Source organism: Genypterus blacodes, unplaced genomic scaffold (assembly GCF_046128005.1).
Source record: "Genypterus blacodes isolate CSIRO-AG114 ecotype Tasmania unplaced genomic scaffold, CSIRO-AGI_Gbla_v1 ptg000010l_1, whole genome shotgun sequence".
NCBI classification, from domain to species: Eukaryota; Metazoa; Chordata; class Actinopteri; order Ophidiiformes; family Ophidiidae; genus Genypterus; species Genypterus blacodes.
In genome coordinates, this window is record NW_027466824.1 from 30,001 (window position 1) to 45,000 (window position 15,000).

The following is a 15,000-nucleotide window of genomic DNA, read 5'->3' on the forward strand; positions in this document are numbered from 1 at the left end:
TATGAGTGGCAAAGTCATGTTGAGTGGCACACACAGTGACGTTATGTTGTGTTGTTATTATGTTGTGACGTGTGTGCCTACGTGCACTACTTATGCTGTGTGTGCATGCGCAAATAAACATTGGTGAGTTGTCAGAGCAAAGAGACGGTGGCGGTGTGTGTTTGTTCTCCACAAGAGGGTGTGAGCTAACCGCTGTGTTGACTGCTGTAACGATAGACAGCTGCGGACATGTCTCACGCTACAGGTTACGGGCCCAGTCATGCAGGAGAAAGATGGTTTAGACCTTTATTCGACGGGGATGAGAAAAATTACGAACTCTGGGAGACGAGGTTCCTCGCACACATGAAGTTACGCGGCCTCAGGGAAGTGATCAAGGACAAACCCCAGATAGACCGAGGCGACGAAGAAGAGGAACGAAGTTGGGACACAGTGGTCTTGGAAGACCCCCAGATAGACCGAGACGACGAAGAAGAAGATCACGCGAAAGCTGAGGCGAAGAACAGCGAGGCATACGCAGAGCTAGTGCAATGTCTAGACGACAAAAGTTTGTCATTGATAATGAGGGACGCGAAACGCGACGGAAGAAAAGCAATGGAGATTCTGCGCGAGCACTATGCGGGAAAGGACAGACGCCGCGTTCTGAGTTTGTATTTGAAACTTTCCTCCCTCCGTAAGGCTAGGAATGAAACGATCACTGACTATATTATTCGAGCAGAGACTATCTTCACTTCATTGAGAAGCGCTGACCAGCATATTAGCGATGAGTTTCAGATAGCCATGGTCGTAAAGGAGCTACCTGAGTTGTACAAGCCATTCGTCGTGCACATCACCCAGACAAACGACACCGTAACGTTCAGCGAGTTTAAAACCAAACTGCGAAGTTATGAGAGGATTGAAAAATATGGGAAGAGTGACGTGACTGTAGAAGAAGATAACGTCATGAAGATTAGCGGGGCAAAGCGAGGCAGAGGAAAGAGAATGACGCTGGCTGATGTCGAGTGTTACACGTGTGGTAAAAAGGGAGACATGGCCAGGACATGTCCAGGAGAATTCCAGACGAGAAGAGAGGAAGGAGGATGGGACAACCCATAGAGAGGAAGGGGGCGCGGTCGAGGCCGAGGTCGTGACCAGGTGGAGACAGCTGACGGAGAGACGGAGGCAGAGCTGACATCTCTCTGTTTCTTCAGGGTGAGTGACTGTCCTACACAAAGAGGACACAAGAAATGTCTCATGGTCAACTGCGGCGCCACAACACACATGATCAACGACGCCACAAAGTTCAAAACAGTTGACAAGAGCTTCAGACCCCAGGACCACACGATTGAGCTTGCAGACGGAACAAAGATGAGCGGGATGGCGAAGATGAGGGGAGACGCCGAAGTCTACTTGCTGGACAGCGGGGGACGTCGGGTGAGAACGAGGCTCAGGCGAGCACTCTACATCCCAACGTTTCCACAAGACATATTTTCAGTCAAAGCAGCGACAGCCGACGGAGCCCAGATCCGCTTCAAGGACGGTGATGACTGGCTGGTCCACAAGGATGGTACCGAGTTCAGAATGGATGTGTATGGTAGGCTGTATTACCTCTGCACAGGAGAAGATGAACATGTCGATGAAGTGTATGGTTGTCATGACATTTAAACGTGGCATAGGATACTTGGTCATTGTAATTTTGATGATGTCGCAAATTAGAAAAGGTGGTTAAAGGGATGTGGATAAAAGGGAAAAATGACAAGTCAAACCAAAACTGTGAAATATGCACACAGGGCAAATTTACACCAAGCAGAGACAGACAGGCAGACGCTAAAGCTACAACCGTATAAGAGCTAGTACACACAGACTTATGCGGCCCTATAGAACCAGCAGATAAAGATGGATACAGGTATGCGATAGCGTTTACTGATGATTACAGCGGGAGGATTTTCCCATACTTTATCAAAGCAAAGATTGACACAACAAAAGCTACAGAAGAATTCATAGCAGATGTTGCTCCATATGGGAAGACAAAGTGCATTAGATCTAATAGGTGCAGAGTTGAGGAGATTGCTGAGGCAGGCCCGACCTAGACAGACAGTACTCAGAGAGAGCAGGGAGAAAGGAAGTATCCTATGAGACAGACAAAAGCTCCAGAATACTTAGAGTACCAGTGTAAAGCTGAGTGCAGTAATGACGAATGTGAAAATGTAGATTATTTCTACAGAGTATCTTATGATGTACCTAAAACATTTAGAGAGGCTGTGGACTCTTAAGAAGTCAGAAATGTGGGCTGATGCGATGCGAGAGGAGATGAACTCTGACAGAGAATGACACTTTCACTCGGACCCCACTGCCCCATGTGAGCAAAAGTTAAACTTTAGACAATGAGGCTGAAGTTATTGACTCAACAGGATATAGGGAGATAGTAGGTCGCTTAATCTATATTTTGACATGTACTAGACCTGACCTGAGCTGGGTAAACTGTCACAACACCTAGCAGAACCAAAGCAACAACATTGGGCTACAGCAAAACACCTAGTGAGGTACTTAAAGGGTACTATAGATCACGAACTACATTACCAGAAGTGTGAAGAACGCCTACAGCTTGAGGGGTATAGCGATGCTGACTGGGCGGCCGATACAGACGATAGGAGGAGCACAATAAAAAATATCTATAGAGTACTGCTCTACTGCAAACATGGTAGCGGATGTCCTTACCAAGCCAGTGACAAAGGCTAAGTTTGAGAAGTTTAAGGAATATTTATTTGGGAAGTAAAGTGTACTGGCAGATGTAAATGTTTTGAAGTTCTTACAACACTGCAAGTATGCAAAATGTTTTATTTTGGAGTTATGTATTTTTCATTTTTGTTTACCATTATAGAAAGGGTTAAACATGTCTTTGAGTGGGAGTGTTAAACATATCTGAGGGTACCAGTGGCAAAGTCATGTTGAGTGGCACACACAGTGACGTTATGTTGTGTTGTGACGTGTGTGCCTGTGTGCACTACTTATGCTGTGTGTGTATGCGCAAATAAACATTGGTGAGTTGTCAGAGCAAAGAGACGGTGGCGGTGTGTGTTTGTTCTCGTTCCCGTGAATATTAACCACAAGAGGGTGTGAACTAACCGCTGTGTTGACTGCTGTAACGATAGACTGCTGCGGACATGTCTCACGCTACAGACACGCACACGCACGTACACACACCGAGTCCAGGACGGGGGTGTGTGAATGCGGGGTTGTATGACTGTGGGGTTGGGTGGGGTTTTGGGGTGGGATGCCGTCTCTCTGGTTCTTTCCTCTCCTATTTGTTTCTCCCCTTTCTCTCTCTCTCTCTCTATCACAACCTATGATGCCATGTGTTCTAGCCTACATTGCTGTTTGACATCATCATGTAAGTTCTGTATGTACCCTATGACATCATTGCATCTCCAGCCCACTTGTACTCTACCTCAGGGTCTATGTATAAAGTTCAACACACACACACACACACACACACTCATACACACAGGTTTTCTAGTTAGTGAGGTTGTTCTGTGGCCATGACAAATGCTCACATCTGATTGGCTGCAGGTCGTTGGTTGTTATAATCAGACACCTCCAGCTAAACTCATCTGATCATAATTGTAAATGTAATGCGATCTAAAGGTCTCCACTATTGTGTTTTTTCAGCAGTATCCTTCATGCCACATAATGGCTCTGAATAAATGGAGTTGTGCGTCACTTTGTTGTGGAGATCTGCCTGTGGAACATCATAACCAGCTTGTTGTGTATTAGGCGTCTGGTTTCTTTTCCTATTCGGCCACTGAAGAGTCATTACATCATCGCTGACTCACATTGGCTCTGAACGAGTCGCTGGCTCGTCTGGGTTTCGTTCAAACAGCTTCAGCCGGACTCACGTATGTGCGGCACGGAGCGGCCTCAGCGGGAGACGTGTTGACATTTCATTTTTGACTGGATGGTGACGGCGACGCTGCGCCGGCCTGCTGTGGCAAAATGAGAGAGCAGAGCCTGAAGCCAAAAGCTCCTCTCCTCACTGAAGCTCAACCTGGATTCATGATCTCTGGGTAGTGACCCAAAGAAAGACACGTACACTCCACACTTCCCTCCCTTCTGGGTTGAATGGAGGAGGCTAAGGGGCGTCTAATTGAGGCGTTTCCATGGGGGATCTGATGTTCCTCCTGGTCTGTAAAGGTCTTAGAACTTAGAACGTATCAAGGAAGAGAACATCTGGGCTGCTTGGTGAGCACGCTGCTCCTAGAGGACATGGAGGGAAGTTACAATTCACCATGAAATCCTGTTGTTCAAGGTTCCGCGGATAGTTTTGATGATTCAAAGATGAGGAGATGAAGATGAGGAAGAGGTGAAGCAGCGCCGACCTCCTGCACCGTGTCTCTGAATCCAGATGGCTCAAAGCACAGTGTGTGTTCTAGCCTCCTGATTTAATATAGAACATCTCTGACGCCGACTGGCTGACGTGGCCACACACACACACACACACACACACACACACACACACACGCACACACACGCACACACACAAGCACGTGAACTGGCCCTGATGTCATTCTTGCGGCCCTGTCATTCTTGTGTGAACAGTGATCCCCTTGTTTTCTTTCCCCACCGAGGAAAGCAGCAGCAGCAGTGTGACAGAATGAGTGTGTGAGTGAGAGTGTGAGACAGAGAGAGAGAGAGAGAGAGGGAGGAATGTTCAAGGAGGAATGTGAATGGGAGTGTTGTCCCTACCTACTCCTTCTTGGGAAGTGGGCATATTTATAGGTCTTATGTCATGGAGACAGGCACGAGAGAGAGAGGCAGAGAGAGAGAGAGAGAGAGAGAGAGAGTGAGAGAGAGTTGGCAGAGTGATAGAGTGACACTGAAGATGAGACAGTGGAGTTAGAGCCCAGACTGAGGGACATGGACGGGTGCTTCCTCCCTGTCTTGCCTCCTGCAGACACCCCGACTCTCCTAGGAAACAGGAAGAGGAGACCCTAAAGAGGGCGGGGCTTAAAGTGGCTTTTTTTTCCCCATCCAGCTGTCCGGTCTCGTGACACAGCGAGCCCCCCCTGCCCCCCCTCCTTCTGCTCAGGGGCCCTGGTGACTCCTGGCTTCACCTCAGCTTCTCTCTCACCACCGCAACCACACAGTCCTCCCCTTCCCTTTCTCATCCCCCCTCCTCCCCCCTCTCTCTCTTCAGTTCTCCCAGTTCCTAGGGAGTTCCCAGAAAAACAGGGCCGTCAACAAAGTGGTGAGCCAGGCAGGGGTGGGAGCCGAGGTCCACGTTCTCCTTCTCCTCTCTCCCTCTGGCCCTTTAAACTGCTCACCAGCTGAGCAGACGAGGAGACATTTCTCTGTCTCTCTCTCTCTCTCTCTCTCTCTCTCTCTCTCAGTCTGTCTCTCTCTCTCTCTCTCTTTGTCTCTCTCTCTCAGTCTGTCTCTCTCTCTCTGTCTCTCTCTCTCAGTCTGTCTCTCTCTCTCTCTCTCTCTCGCTCTGCCGCTCCCTGCATGAGCTCGTCTGCCTTCTTTGGGATCGTTGGATTGTATTCCCCCCTTGTTTAACTTTTTTCCGTGGACACTTTTGAGCTGGGAGAGAGTGACTGAGAGGAGTCGGGGGGTTCTGGGAATGGACCGATCCGTCTGCTCCTCTGCTCTGTGCCGACACTCGGGGTAAAACTATTCAACCGCTACCACCAAATGCATTGGAATGTGTTTTTCAATCTTCCAATACTTATTTCTCTCTCTCTCTCTCTCTCTCTCTCTCTCTCTCTCTCTCTCTCTCTCTCTCTCCCCCTCCGACTGGCAAATAGAGTCAAGGGTCTTTTTGATTTCCAAAGGGTTGCAATCTGTTGGTTGTCAATTTTGTTGCAGTCATGGCTTTGACTGTTGCCAAATACCGTGTCCTTTAACTCCTTGGAGATGAAATGACCTGTCACTGTGTGTGTGTGTGTGTGTGTGTGTGTGTGTGTGTGCATGCCTGTGATGATGCAGACGGTTGAGGAGAATGGAAATCGGATCAAGCTGTGATTCATCTCCAGTCTAAACATCCTGGAATAGAATGTGTGAAATGTGTGTGGTGTTCTTCATGTGGAACATTGAGTCAGAGCTGTTGTTGACAGACTGGATGTTCATAGATATTATAGATGTACTGTATCTATGTATGTATCTGACGGCTCGCTGGAGATAAAAGCAGAGAATTATGGGTAAAGACCTCTTGTTTCTCTGCATCCATCCGTCTCTCTCTCTCTCACACACACACACACACACACACACACACACACACACACACGCACGCACACGGCTCTGACAGATCACAGCCCAGATATGAACCCTCTCATTTCAGATGAGCCTCTGGTTCACTGTTGCTCTCACCTCTCCTCTGCAGACGCTGACAGGATGTCCCACTTGGAGCGTTTGGACAGGGGCAGCCGGCAGGGCCAGCGGAGAAAGCAGCACCGCTGGAGCGGACCGGACCACTTTCACAATGACAGCAGGTGTGTACGGCTGCTAGCAGCTACCAGACACATGAAGGAAGAATGAGAGAGAGAATGAAAAGTAGTGGAACATGCAGATTACAGCACTTTACAGCACTTTACAGCACTTTACAGCACTTTCCCCACTCTCCTTAGCTTTCACTCTAACTGTCTCTCTTAAGGCTTTGTCAAATCAATGATCTTTGCACATTACCTCATACTTTCCACTTATTTATCACAAAGATCATTTGTCCATCAATGGCCTCCATTCAGAACGCTGTGGACGAGGGGATCTCTCACTAAAGAGCAGTGTTCCTCCCCTAATCTCTCCAAACGGCTCCATTATGTCCCAGAGTTCCCGTCTTCCAGCACTACGACGGCTTCAGGGCTCCACGGATCTCCTCTGGGCCGGCCAGCTGTGAGGTCAGGCGGGAGGGCAGCATGGATGACCTGGCACTCAAACACATGGCCCAGGACTGCAGCGCCTTCAAGAACCAGCTGCTACGGCTGAAGACTTTACTGCAGGTTGGGCCTGAACACAAACCCTGCATGTGTGTGAGGCACACACCAAATATGCTCCGAGCAGCAAAGTGAACATATTTTCCCTCCACTCTAACACAAAGTGCTCACTCAGTGATTCATTCTTCCTCATCGCCTCTGCTGCCACTTTAATGGTGTTAATCTGCTGTTAATCAAACTCAGATTTCTGCAGATGTTTCACAATAAATTCCTTCTTGGGGAGAAGTTTATTCCCAATGTGGCACCGGAGGAGTTTTTACCTGAAACAGATGCTTTGAGTTTGAGAAAACAACTCAGCAGAATATATAAAGAGGACAAGAGGGAGGAAGTGAGGAGCTCCTGAACACAACGCAGAAGAATCCTCATTAAACAGGAGAGATTAGAAAATAAAAGCCTGTATTTAATCAAATACAGACTGGTTTGTAGGGTAAATAAAGGTGAATAGCAGATTAATGGGGATCAGGTGGGAAACAGATCAAGCAATAAATTAATCAATAAATTAGGTGATCAATATAAAAATTAACCAATAGCAATTTTTCTAATCGTCGAAGCAGTTAGCCTCAGAATGAAGGATTTGCTGGTTAAGACCTCTTAATAGATAGATTAGAGAGGATTTTCACATTTTGCACACTCAATATATCAGAAAAGATCAATTATGTTCTTCATTTATCCCAGATTATTAGATTATGGCCCTGAAACATACAGAACGTGACTGGACTCCCAGGCTCTGACTCGTTCTCCCAGTCGCTCTCTGTTCAGCAGGTGAGCAGCAGTGATTGGCTGACAGCTGCTCAGAGTTTTACAGCAGAGCACGTTCGCCCAAGAAGTGGAGCGATTCCACTCCAGTGAAATACTGCACCTGCTGCTGGCCTCGGGGCGTCCACATTGATCCACTGCACTGTGTTTGTTTGTTTGTGTGCAGCTGGAGGACACAGGCTCTGCAGCAGACGTGGCTGAGGGGAGTGAAGACAACACCACAGCCTTACAGGTAAGGAACTATAAATACACACTGCCTATGGACTGGTGATTGTGCTGGATGGTTCTTAGTTCTACCCCTGACAGTACGTGTGTGTGTGTGTGTGTTTAGTTGGAGGAGCTGATGAAGGAGGTGCAGGCCCTCAGAGAGGAGCTAAGGGGTCGGGACAAGACCATCGCTCAGCTCACACTGCAGTGTCAACAGCTACAACAACGACAACAACAACAACAACAACAGGAGCAAACGGTGAGTTGCACAATCACACTTTGCCTCATCAGAAGCCTCACACGCTAAAATCCGACTCTGGACATTTCAACTTCAATAACGTCTTCACACACATTTGTCACATCACAAACAGGTCAAACACGTTATTATAGCGCCACCATCAGGTACCACACTGCCCAGCAGGTACATGTAGTGGAGAAGCAGCTGTGTGTGATCCAGCAGCTCCAGAGTTAAACAGTGATGTCATATTCTGTCGTCTTCCCTCTCACACTCTGTAGAGCTCTGTGTTTTGTATTTATAGTTACAACATCCCATGGTAACCTCTTTGTGTTGGCTTTAAGCTGCGCACATCTCCATTCTCTACATTCAGTCGTGTGACCGCGCTCCCTCGTTATCCAAACAACCGCACGCCTGCTTGACATTTTTCAAATCCCCTCCACGTCTACAAATACCAAATGTCAAAGTGGGGCTTCGTCCTGCTCGCCGCTCACTCGCCTTCCAATTAGAGTTTACATCCACCCACTGAAAGGTTCTTGGTTCCAGCACAAATATCGTCGCCCCCTCACTCTCAACATGCACAACTTAGTGTTGGAATGAGAAAGTTTGGAAGTCTTTTCAGATTGGTGCCTAGAGTAAAAGAAGGAGACGTATGGACTCAGAGCAAACATGGGTCAAGTGCCAGGATGAGTCCTCTTCTGTGCTCTGTTGCCCTCTGGTGTCCCTCTGGTGTAAGTTTGGTCAAAATTCACGACCTTCACTAGCTTAGCTCAGGTCGACCTCCTGCGTTTGTGGCTGTGCAACCAAAGCAGAAGCTAAGTTACACCAATCTAAGCAAAGTGAGAATAGATACAGCAACCCAGCAACAGACAACCAGGCGTTCAGGCAACCGATCAGCCTCCAGAGCAGTCCAGAGGCGCAGGAAGTCTGTAGCTGAGCTCCGAGCATGCTGGACCTGCAGATGCTTCATATTACTGAAGGTGAAGAGAGGAAGGTGATGAAGTGAGAAACTACTGAGCGACAGGAAGGGAGGAAGGCCTGAGCGAATGAAACATAATGGAGTTATGATGAAACAATAGAGCAGCAGTGTGTGTGTCTGTGTGTGTGTTTGTGTGTGTGTGTGTGTGTGTGTGAAGGGCTCAGAGGAGAGAATGTGAAATAATGGGACAGCAGAAAGTGGGGCTCAAAGATGGAGATGTGACTCCTCCTCCTCCAGCTGTTGAGACAGACTGTACATGAACACCAGCTCTCTGGTCTGAGCCGTATTGAAGTCTTCAGTCAGTTGCCAGTTCATCACCACGCCAGCGTTTCCCTTTGAGGATGGTTTGATTGGTGATTCCCAGTCCATCAAGTTGCTCTTAACCAACTCAGAATAGGATCTTAAACTATTTTACACTAAAGAAAACAAGGGTAAACAACCAAACCAGGCAGAATATGTCCTCTTTAATGTAAACAAAAGGATGTGAACAGATGTTTACTTTCCTGTGCATTGTATTCATGATCCCAGCTGAGGTGTGATCTCCCTGCTGCTCTTCCTCCCTCACGCTGCCGTCTTGTTTTAAAATGTGGCATAACAACGTGTTTGTGTATTCATGAACGTTCACTCTCGTCTCTGCGGTGGAGAGGAAATAAATTGAGGGATGGTTAATGTGGCGCTGATGTTCTTAGTGGATGCGCATACTTAAAGTTGAGAGAAGTATAAATTTGACTAAGGACCTTTAAAACATCCATAAACATGCTCCATCAATCAGCTGCGTCTTATTTATTTATTTGTGTTTGATGGAGATGAGGCGTCGCTGCCAATTCACACATTTAAATCAGATTTTGCAGTAAGTAACTAAAGTTTAAAATAATGCAATATTGAATTTTTCCAAGTTTGAAGCCATGAAGTGTTTGTAAATGCAGTGCTGATGGAGGAAGGAGGGTGGAGGAAGGAGGATGGAGGCTGGAGGGTGGAGGGTAGAGGGTGGAGGATGGAGGGTGGAGGGTAGAGGGTGGAGGATGGAGGGAGGAGGATGGAGGGTGGAGGAAAGAGGATGGAAGATGGAGGGTAGAGGGTGGAGGATGGAGGGAGGAGGATGGAGGGTGGAGGAAAGAGGATGGAAGATGGAGGGTAGAGGGTGGAGGATGGAGGGTAGAGGGTGTAGGGTGCAGGATGGAGGGTGGAGGATGGAGGGTGGAGGATAGAGGATGGAGGGAGGAGGGTGGAGGATGGAGGGTAGAGGGTGGAGGGTAGAGGGTGGAGGGTAGAGGGTGGAGGATGGAGGGTAGAGGATGGAGGGTGGAGGGTGGAGGATAGAGGGCAGAGGGTGGAGGATGGAGGGTGGAGGATAGAGGATGGAAGATGGAGGGTAGAGGGTGCAGGGTAGATGGTGCAGGGTGCAGGGTGCAGGGTGGAGGATAGAGGATGGAGGGTAAAGGGTGTAGGGTGTAGGGTGCAGGATGGAGGGTGGAGGATGGAGGGTGGAGGATAGAGGATGGTGGAGGGTGGAGGGTGGAGGGTGGAGGATGGAGGGTGGAGGATGGAGGATGGAGGGTGGAGGATAGAGGATGGTGGAGGGAGGAGGGTGGAGGGTGGAGGGTGGAGGATGGAGGACGGAGGATGGAGGATGGAGGATGCAGATTGTGTCCAGACTCTCACAGCTTGGACTCTTCTGCCCTCTTGAATCACATCTGGCAGCTGTGCACTGAACTCCACTGCAGACAGAACGAGCCAAACCTCTACACTTCTCTATAACGTGCCCCCCTCCTCCTCTCCTCCTCTCCTCCTCTCCTCCTCTCCTCCTCCCTCCCAGCCCACCCAAGGACGGCAGGGCAGGTGCCAGTGCGACCACCAGAGGGCTCCCTCCTCCTCAGCGCGTCAGAGCGACAGGCAGATGGACAGGCGGACGGCGCGACACTACGACAAAGCCACGCAGACGTACTGGAGAGCCCCCGCCCACACGGTGAGTCCAGAACCCTCCGTGACAGCACTCAGCACACTCACAAGTACACACTTTACACTTTACACATGCCGCACAACAGCACACCTGCCACCCGACACACACCAGATGATGAGTCACAGATCCGTGTGCTTCAACACAGCCCAAACTCTAAACATGCTTAGTTAGAACAACAAAGGAGATCTGCCTACATCTCATGTGTGTGTAGGCAGGAGAGCAGCAGAGATGGAAGTTCAATCATCAAACTGAAAAGGTGTCAATCAAGCATCAGCTGTCCGATTAGGAGTGTTAATGTTAAATGGTGATGATAAAGTTTATTATTTTGAACCTACATCCATGTCCCCTCCTTTAGTTCCTGTATTGCTGCTTCTGTCTCTTTACTGTCAGACTCTAGTTATTCTCCGTGGCGTCCCTTCACACCTTCTGCCAGAACACAGTCACAGTCAAACTCAGGTATTTTAGTCGGCCTCCCTCAGGCCACGTTGACCAGATGCTGTGAGACGGAGAGTCTTGGCCGTACAGTGGAGTCTGAATATTTTAACACACATTTCACAGACAGCAGACACACACACACACACACACACACACACACACCCACTGAAAGACACTCTGCTCTAGATGAAGCTGAATGGGGCCGACTTGTAATTTAGCTGCGAGGCGACATCGTGCGTCTAATTTGGCCTCGCCAGCTCCGCGTCTGTCTGCCTCCTCTTCCTCCCGCCACTCGGCCTCGTCTGAGGAGCTTTGACGTCTACACGGCGTTCTCCCTTTGGATTACTGTCTATGAGGGTGGAAGTGGGCTTTGTCTCTCTCTTCCTCTCTCTCCTCTCTCTCTCTCTCTCAATCTCCCTCTCTCCCTCGGGGGCGGGGGGGGCTTGAGTGAAGGGAAAGATGGGAGGAAGTGAAGAGTGAAGGTAGTAAGCAGGATGAATATGTGTTGAACATCATGACAGTGTGTATTGATCCCTCAGCAGGAGAACCACAGGCGGCCGGCTTAGTAACACTCTCCTGATTGACCGGCTCTCAGTGAAGACGGGTGGGACACATGCACGTACTGTATACACCCCGCTGCTAACACACACACACACACACACACACACACACACAGGCAAAAACAGATATAAAAGCAAAGAGATAAAGTATGACATCACAGAGCTTTAAGACCGTAGCAGCGTCGTTGGAAGTAAACGTAGCACACGGTGGTTCGAGAAAAGTTCCTGAAGTCGGTCCCCGGCTATCAATGGAGCATATGGTGTAACAGTTGCTATGGCAACCATCAAAGCGGTACCAGCTGTTAACGCGGTTGGATTTATTTTTGACAGTGGGGATGTGGAGGATCTTTGACCCAAACTACTCCATGCGTGATGAACACGTTTACGCCTCACGTGTCGGTCCGTGACGGGGGGAAGAGGAGCGCGGTCGTTACTCTAAGGCACGCACCCTACAGTCATTAGACACAGGATTGTCCCGTTACCTACGAGGCCCCTTAAGCTCGGTGCTGCAGCTTCATGATAGTGAGGTAACAGAGCCGTTTCACTGAGAGAGATGTTTCTTCTTTGCGTTTCCTTCCTCTTTGACTCAGCGTGGAAGCCTCTGGTTGGCGCTCGCACAAAGCCGTACATTATCCTCGTGTGTTCCGCTCGCTTTCTTTTCTTTTCTCCACATTCTCTTTTTATGTATTCTCTTTCTGACTAACCGCGTTTCTACACTTGTTTCCTTTTACGCACACACACACACACACACACACACACACACACACACACACACACACACACACGCTGTCAGTTTGCCTTACGACTTTCAGCGCCGCTCCTTCACCACACAAACAAAGTCCTAACCCGGTATCATTTTGTATTGTTTTGTTTGTTTCGCTCCTTTTCCTGTCGATTCTCTGCTCCTCTGACATTTAAGCCGCCGCCGCCGCCGCCGTATCACACAGGAGTTTCTTCTGCGCTCTGCTACCAAGAGGATCATCCCAGAATAATTTCCCTGTCAAAAGGCCACTGGCCCTGATCTCTTAAAGCCTGTCTCTGGTTCCCTGAGCCGCAGCCTGGCAGGTAAGAGTGAGGGCATCTGTCTGGCTTCCTGTCTGGTCAACTTCAGTCAAATCTCTGTTTTGAAAGCAGCGTTAAGGGCACAACGAGAGGATTAGCTCCTGGCCTCTGACACACTCTGCCTCCTCACAGGCCTCTAACTGCATTTACACTTCATTACTCAGAGTTACTTCAAGCTGTTGTTCAAACTTCCTCTTGGGTTTGCCTTTTGTGTTGTTGGATATGGAGCAGGCTCGTTTAACCGACTTGACCGATTGCTGAGCGTCATCTCTGTTCGTCTGCAGAGCAGGAAGGCTTTGGCAACGCGACCCTCTGCTTCCGGGCAGCAGCTTGGAAGGTAGAGAGCCAGAGACATGCCAGAGCGGAGTGCAGGGTGATTTATCTGAACGGGAACGCAGCCAGCTGAGCGCTCACACTTAAGCAACAAAAAAAAGGACAGATTTAAAAAAAACAAACAAAAACAAATCAACGGGATTAATCAAACAACGACATCGCTGCAGACAAGGAGAGCTTGTTGCTTAGATTCTTAATAGCGACGGTGTGTGTGTGGCTGCCGGGGGCGACGCCGGGCTCTGGACGTGCCGCTGCGCTCCGCCAGGACAACAGCAGGGAGAGACAACGCTTCTGCAGGCGCCACCAGGGGGCAGCGTTACTAAACCGGGACACAAATGACCACAGGGCCACAGATATCTATGTGCAGCATGTTCTCAGACTGACCTTTGACCCGTTATCCTGCTGTCTCTGCTCTTCAGGACCTTGTTCGGGTCACGCAATAGTTTGACGTGAACTCAGAAGTCCTCATTCGTTTACTTGTGTTGATTTTCGATGCAATGCTGAAAACGTTTCCCTGCTTAACGCGGCACAGAACGGTTTAAGAGACCGGTCGTGTAAAATGGAAAAGAAAAAAAAGCCGATATTGCTCGACTGGCAAAAGAGAACAAATAAGAAGCGGCAGCCGATCGATGGCTTCTATTCAGAAACACTCTCACCTGTAAGAACGACAGCAGCTACAGTCAAGAAGTCAACAAAGAGGCTGAACCACAGCTGCAGGTTCCCTCATGAATGTCAACACCTCTCTATTCTCTCCTCCCATCTTCATATCTCAACTCTCTAAACGTCCTATTAACAGGTGTGTGTGTGTGTGCAGACCCCCCGCTGTGACACTGTGGTATTTCGTCTCCGAGCACAAATGTGTTTTCTGCCTCGTCCACCTTTCACGTCTCATAAAAAACAACAGACGGCCCAGCAGCTTTGTCTCCGGGGGTTTAAGTTTGTTTATCTTCTTTTGTATGACCGCCAGTGCCCACACGTGTGTGAGCGCAGCAGCAGCAGACTCAGGGGGGGGGGCGGGGTGTGTGTGTGTGTGTGTGGGGAGCAGGGGGGGGGCTGACCTTGTTAATGACCCAGATAAACAAACAAGCAGATGAGCGGCAGCGGCGAAACAATGGCGGCACAATAGGTGGTGTTTTCATCAGCAGCAGACGGAGAGGATAATTACGTCTACACTCCTACTCCCTCTGCCTCCTCACATCCTCCTCTTCATCCCTCACATCCTCCTCTTCATCCCTCAAACCTCCTTTCACGCCTCGCTATCCCCGACGCTCTCTCGCCGCGTGTCCTCGCTCTCCCCGTCACTCTCTCTCTCTCTCTTCAGGATGGTCTCTGTCACTTTAACCCCCCCAGATCCAGGTTTTGATCCAGATCTAATCCACCTTCAGTCAGAACTCCAAAACCTCCAGCTGCCACCAGAGTGAAGCTCAAACCATTCTGATTCTGATTCTGCAGTCAAAGATGATTGTTTGGTACAGGATGATGATGATGATGATGATGATGATGGTGTGGCT

The 15,000-nt window shown here is 49.1% G+C and overlaps 1 protein-coding gene across 3 annotated transcripts in view; it reads left to right on the forward strand.

Moving 5' to 3' along the window:
• ccser2a (coiled-coil serine-rich protein 2a) overlaps positions 1-15,000 on the forward strand; it is a 47,706-nt gene that overhangs the window by 21,114 nt on the left and 11,592 nt on the right. For all 3 annotated transcript variants that reach the window (XM_076159250.1, XM_076159268.1, XM_076159260.1), the window contains exons 5-9: positions 6,356-6,464; positions 6,797-6,968; positions 7,885-7,950; positions 8,050-8,184; positions 10,956-11,105. In XM_076159250.1, coding sequence (XP_076015365.1) covers positions 6,356-6,464; positions 6,797-6,968; positions 7,885-7,950; positions 8,050-8,184; positions 10,956-11,105 — 632 coding nt within the window. The remainder of the gene's footprint in view (positions 1-6,355; positions 6,465-6,796; positions 6,969-7,884; positions 7,951-8,049; positions 8,185-10,955; positions 11,106-15,000) is intronic.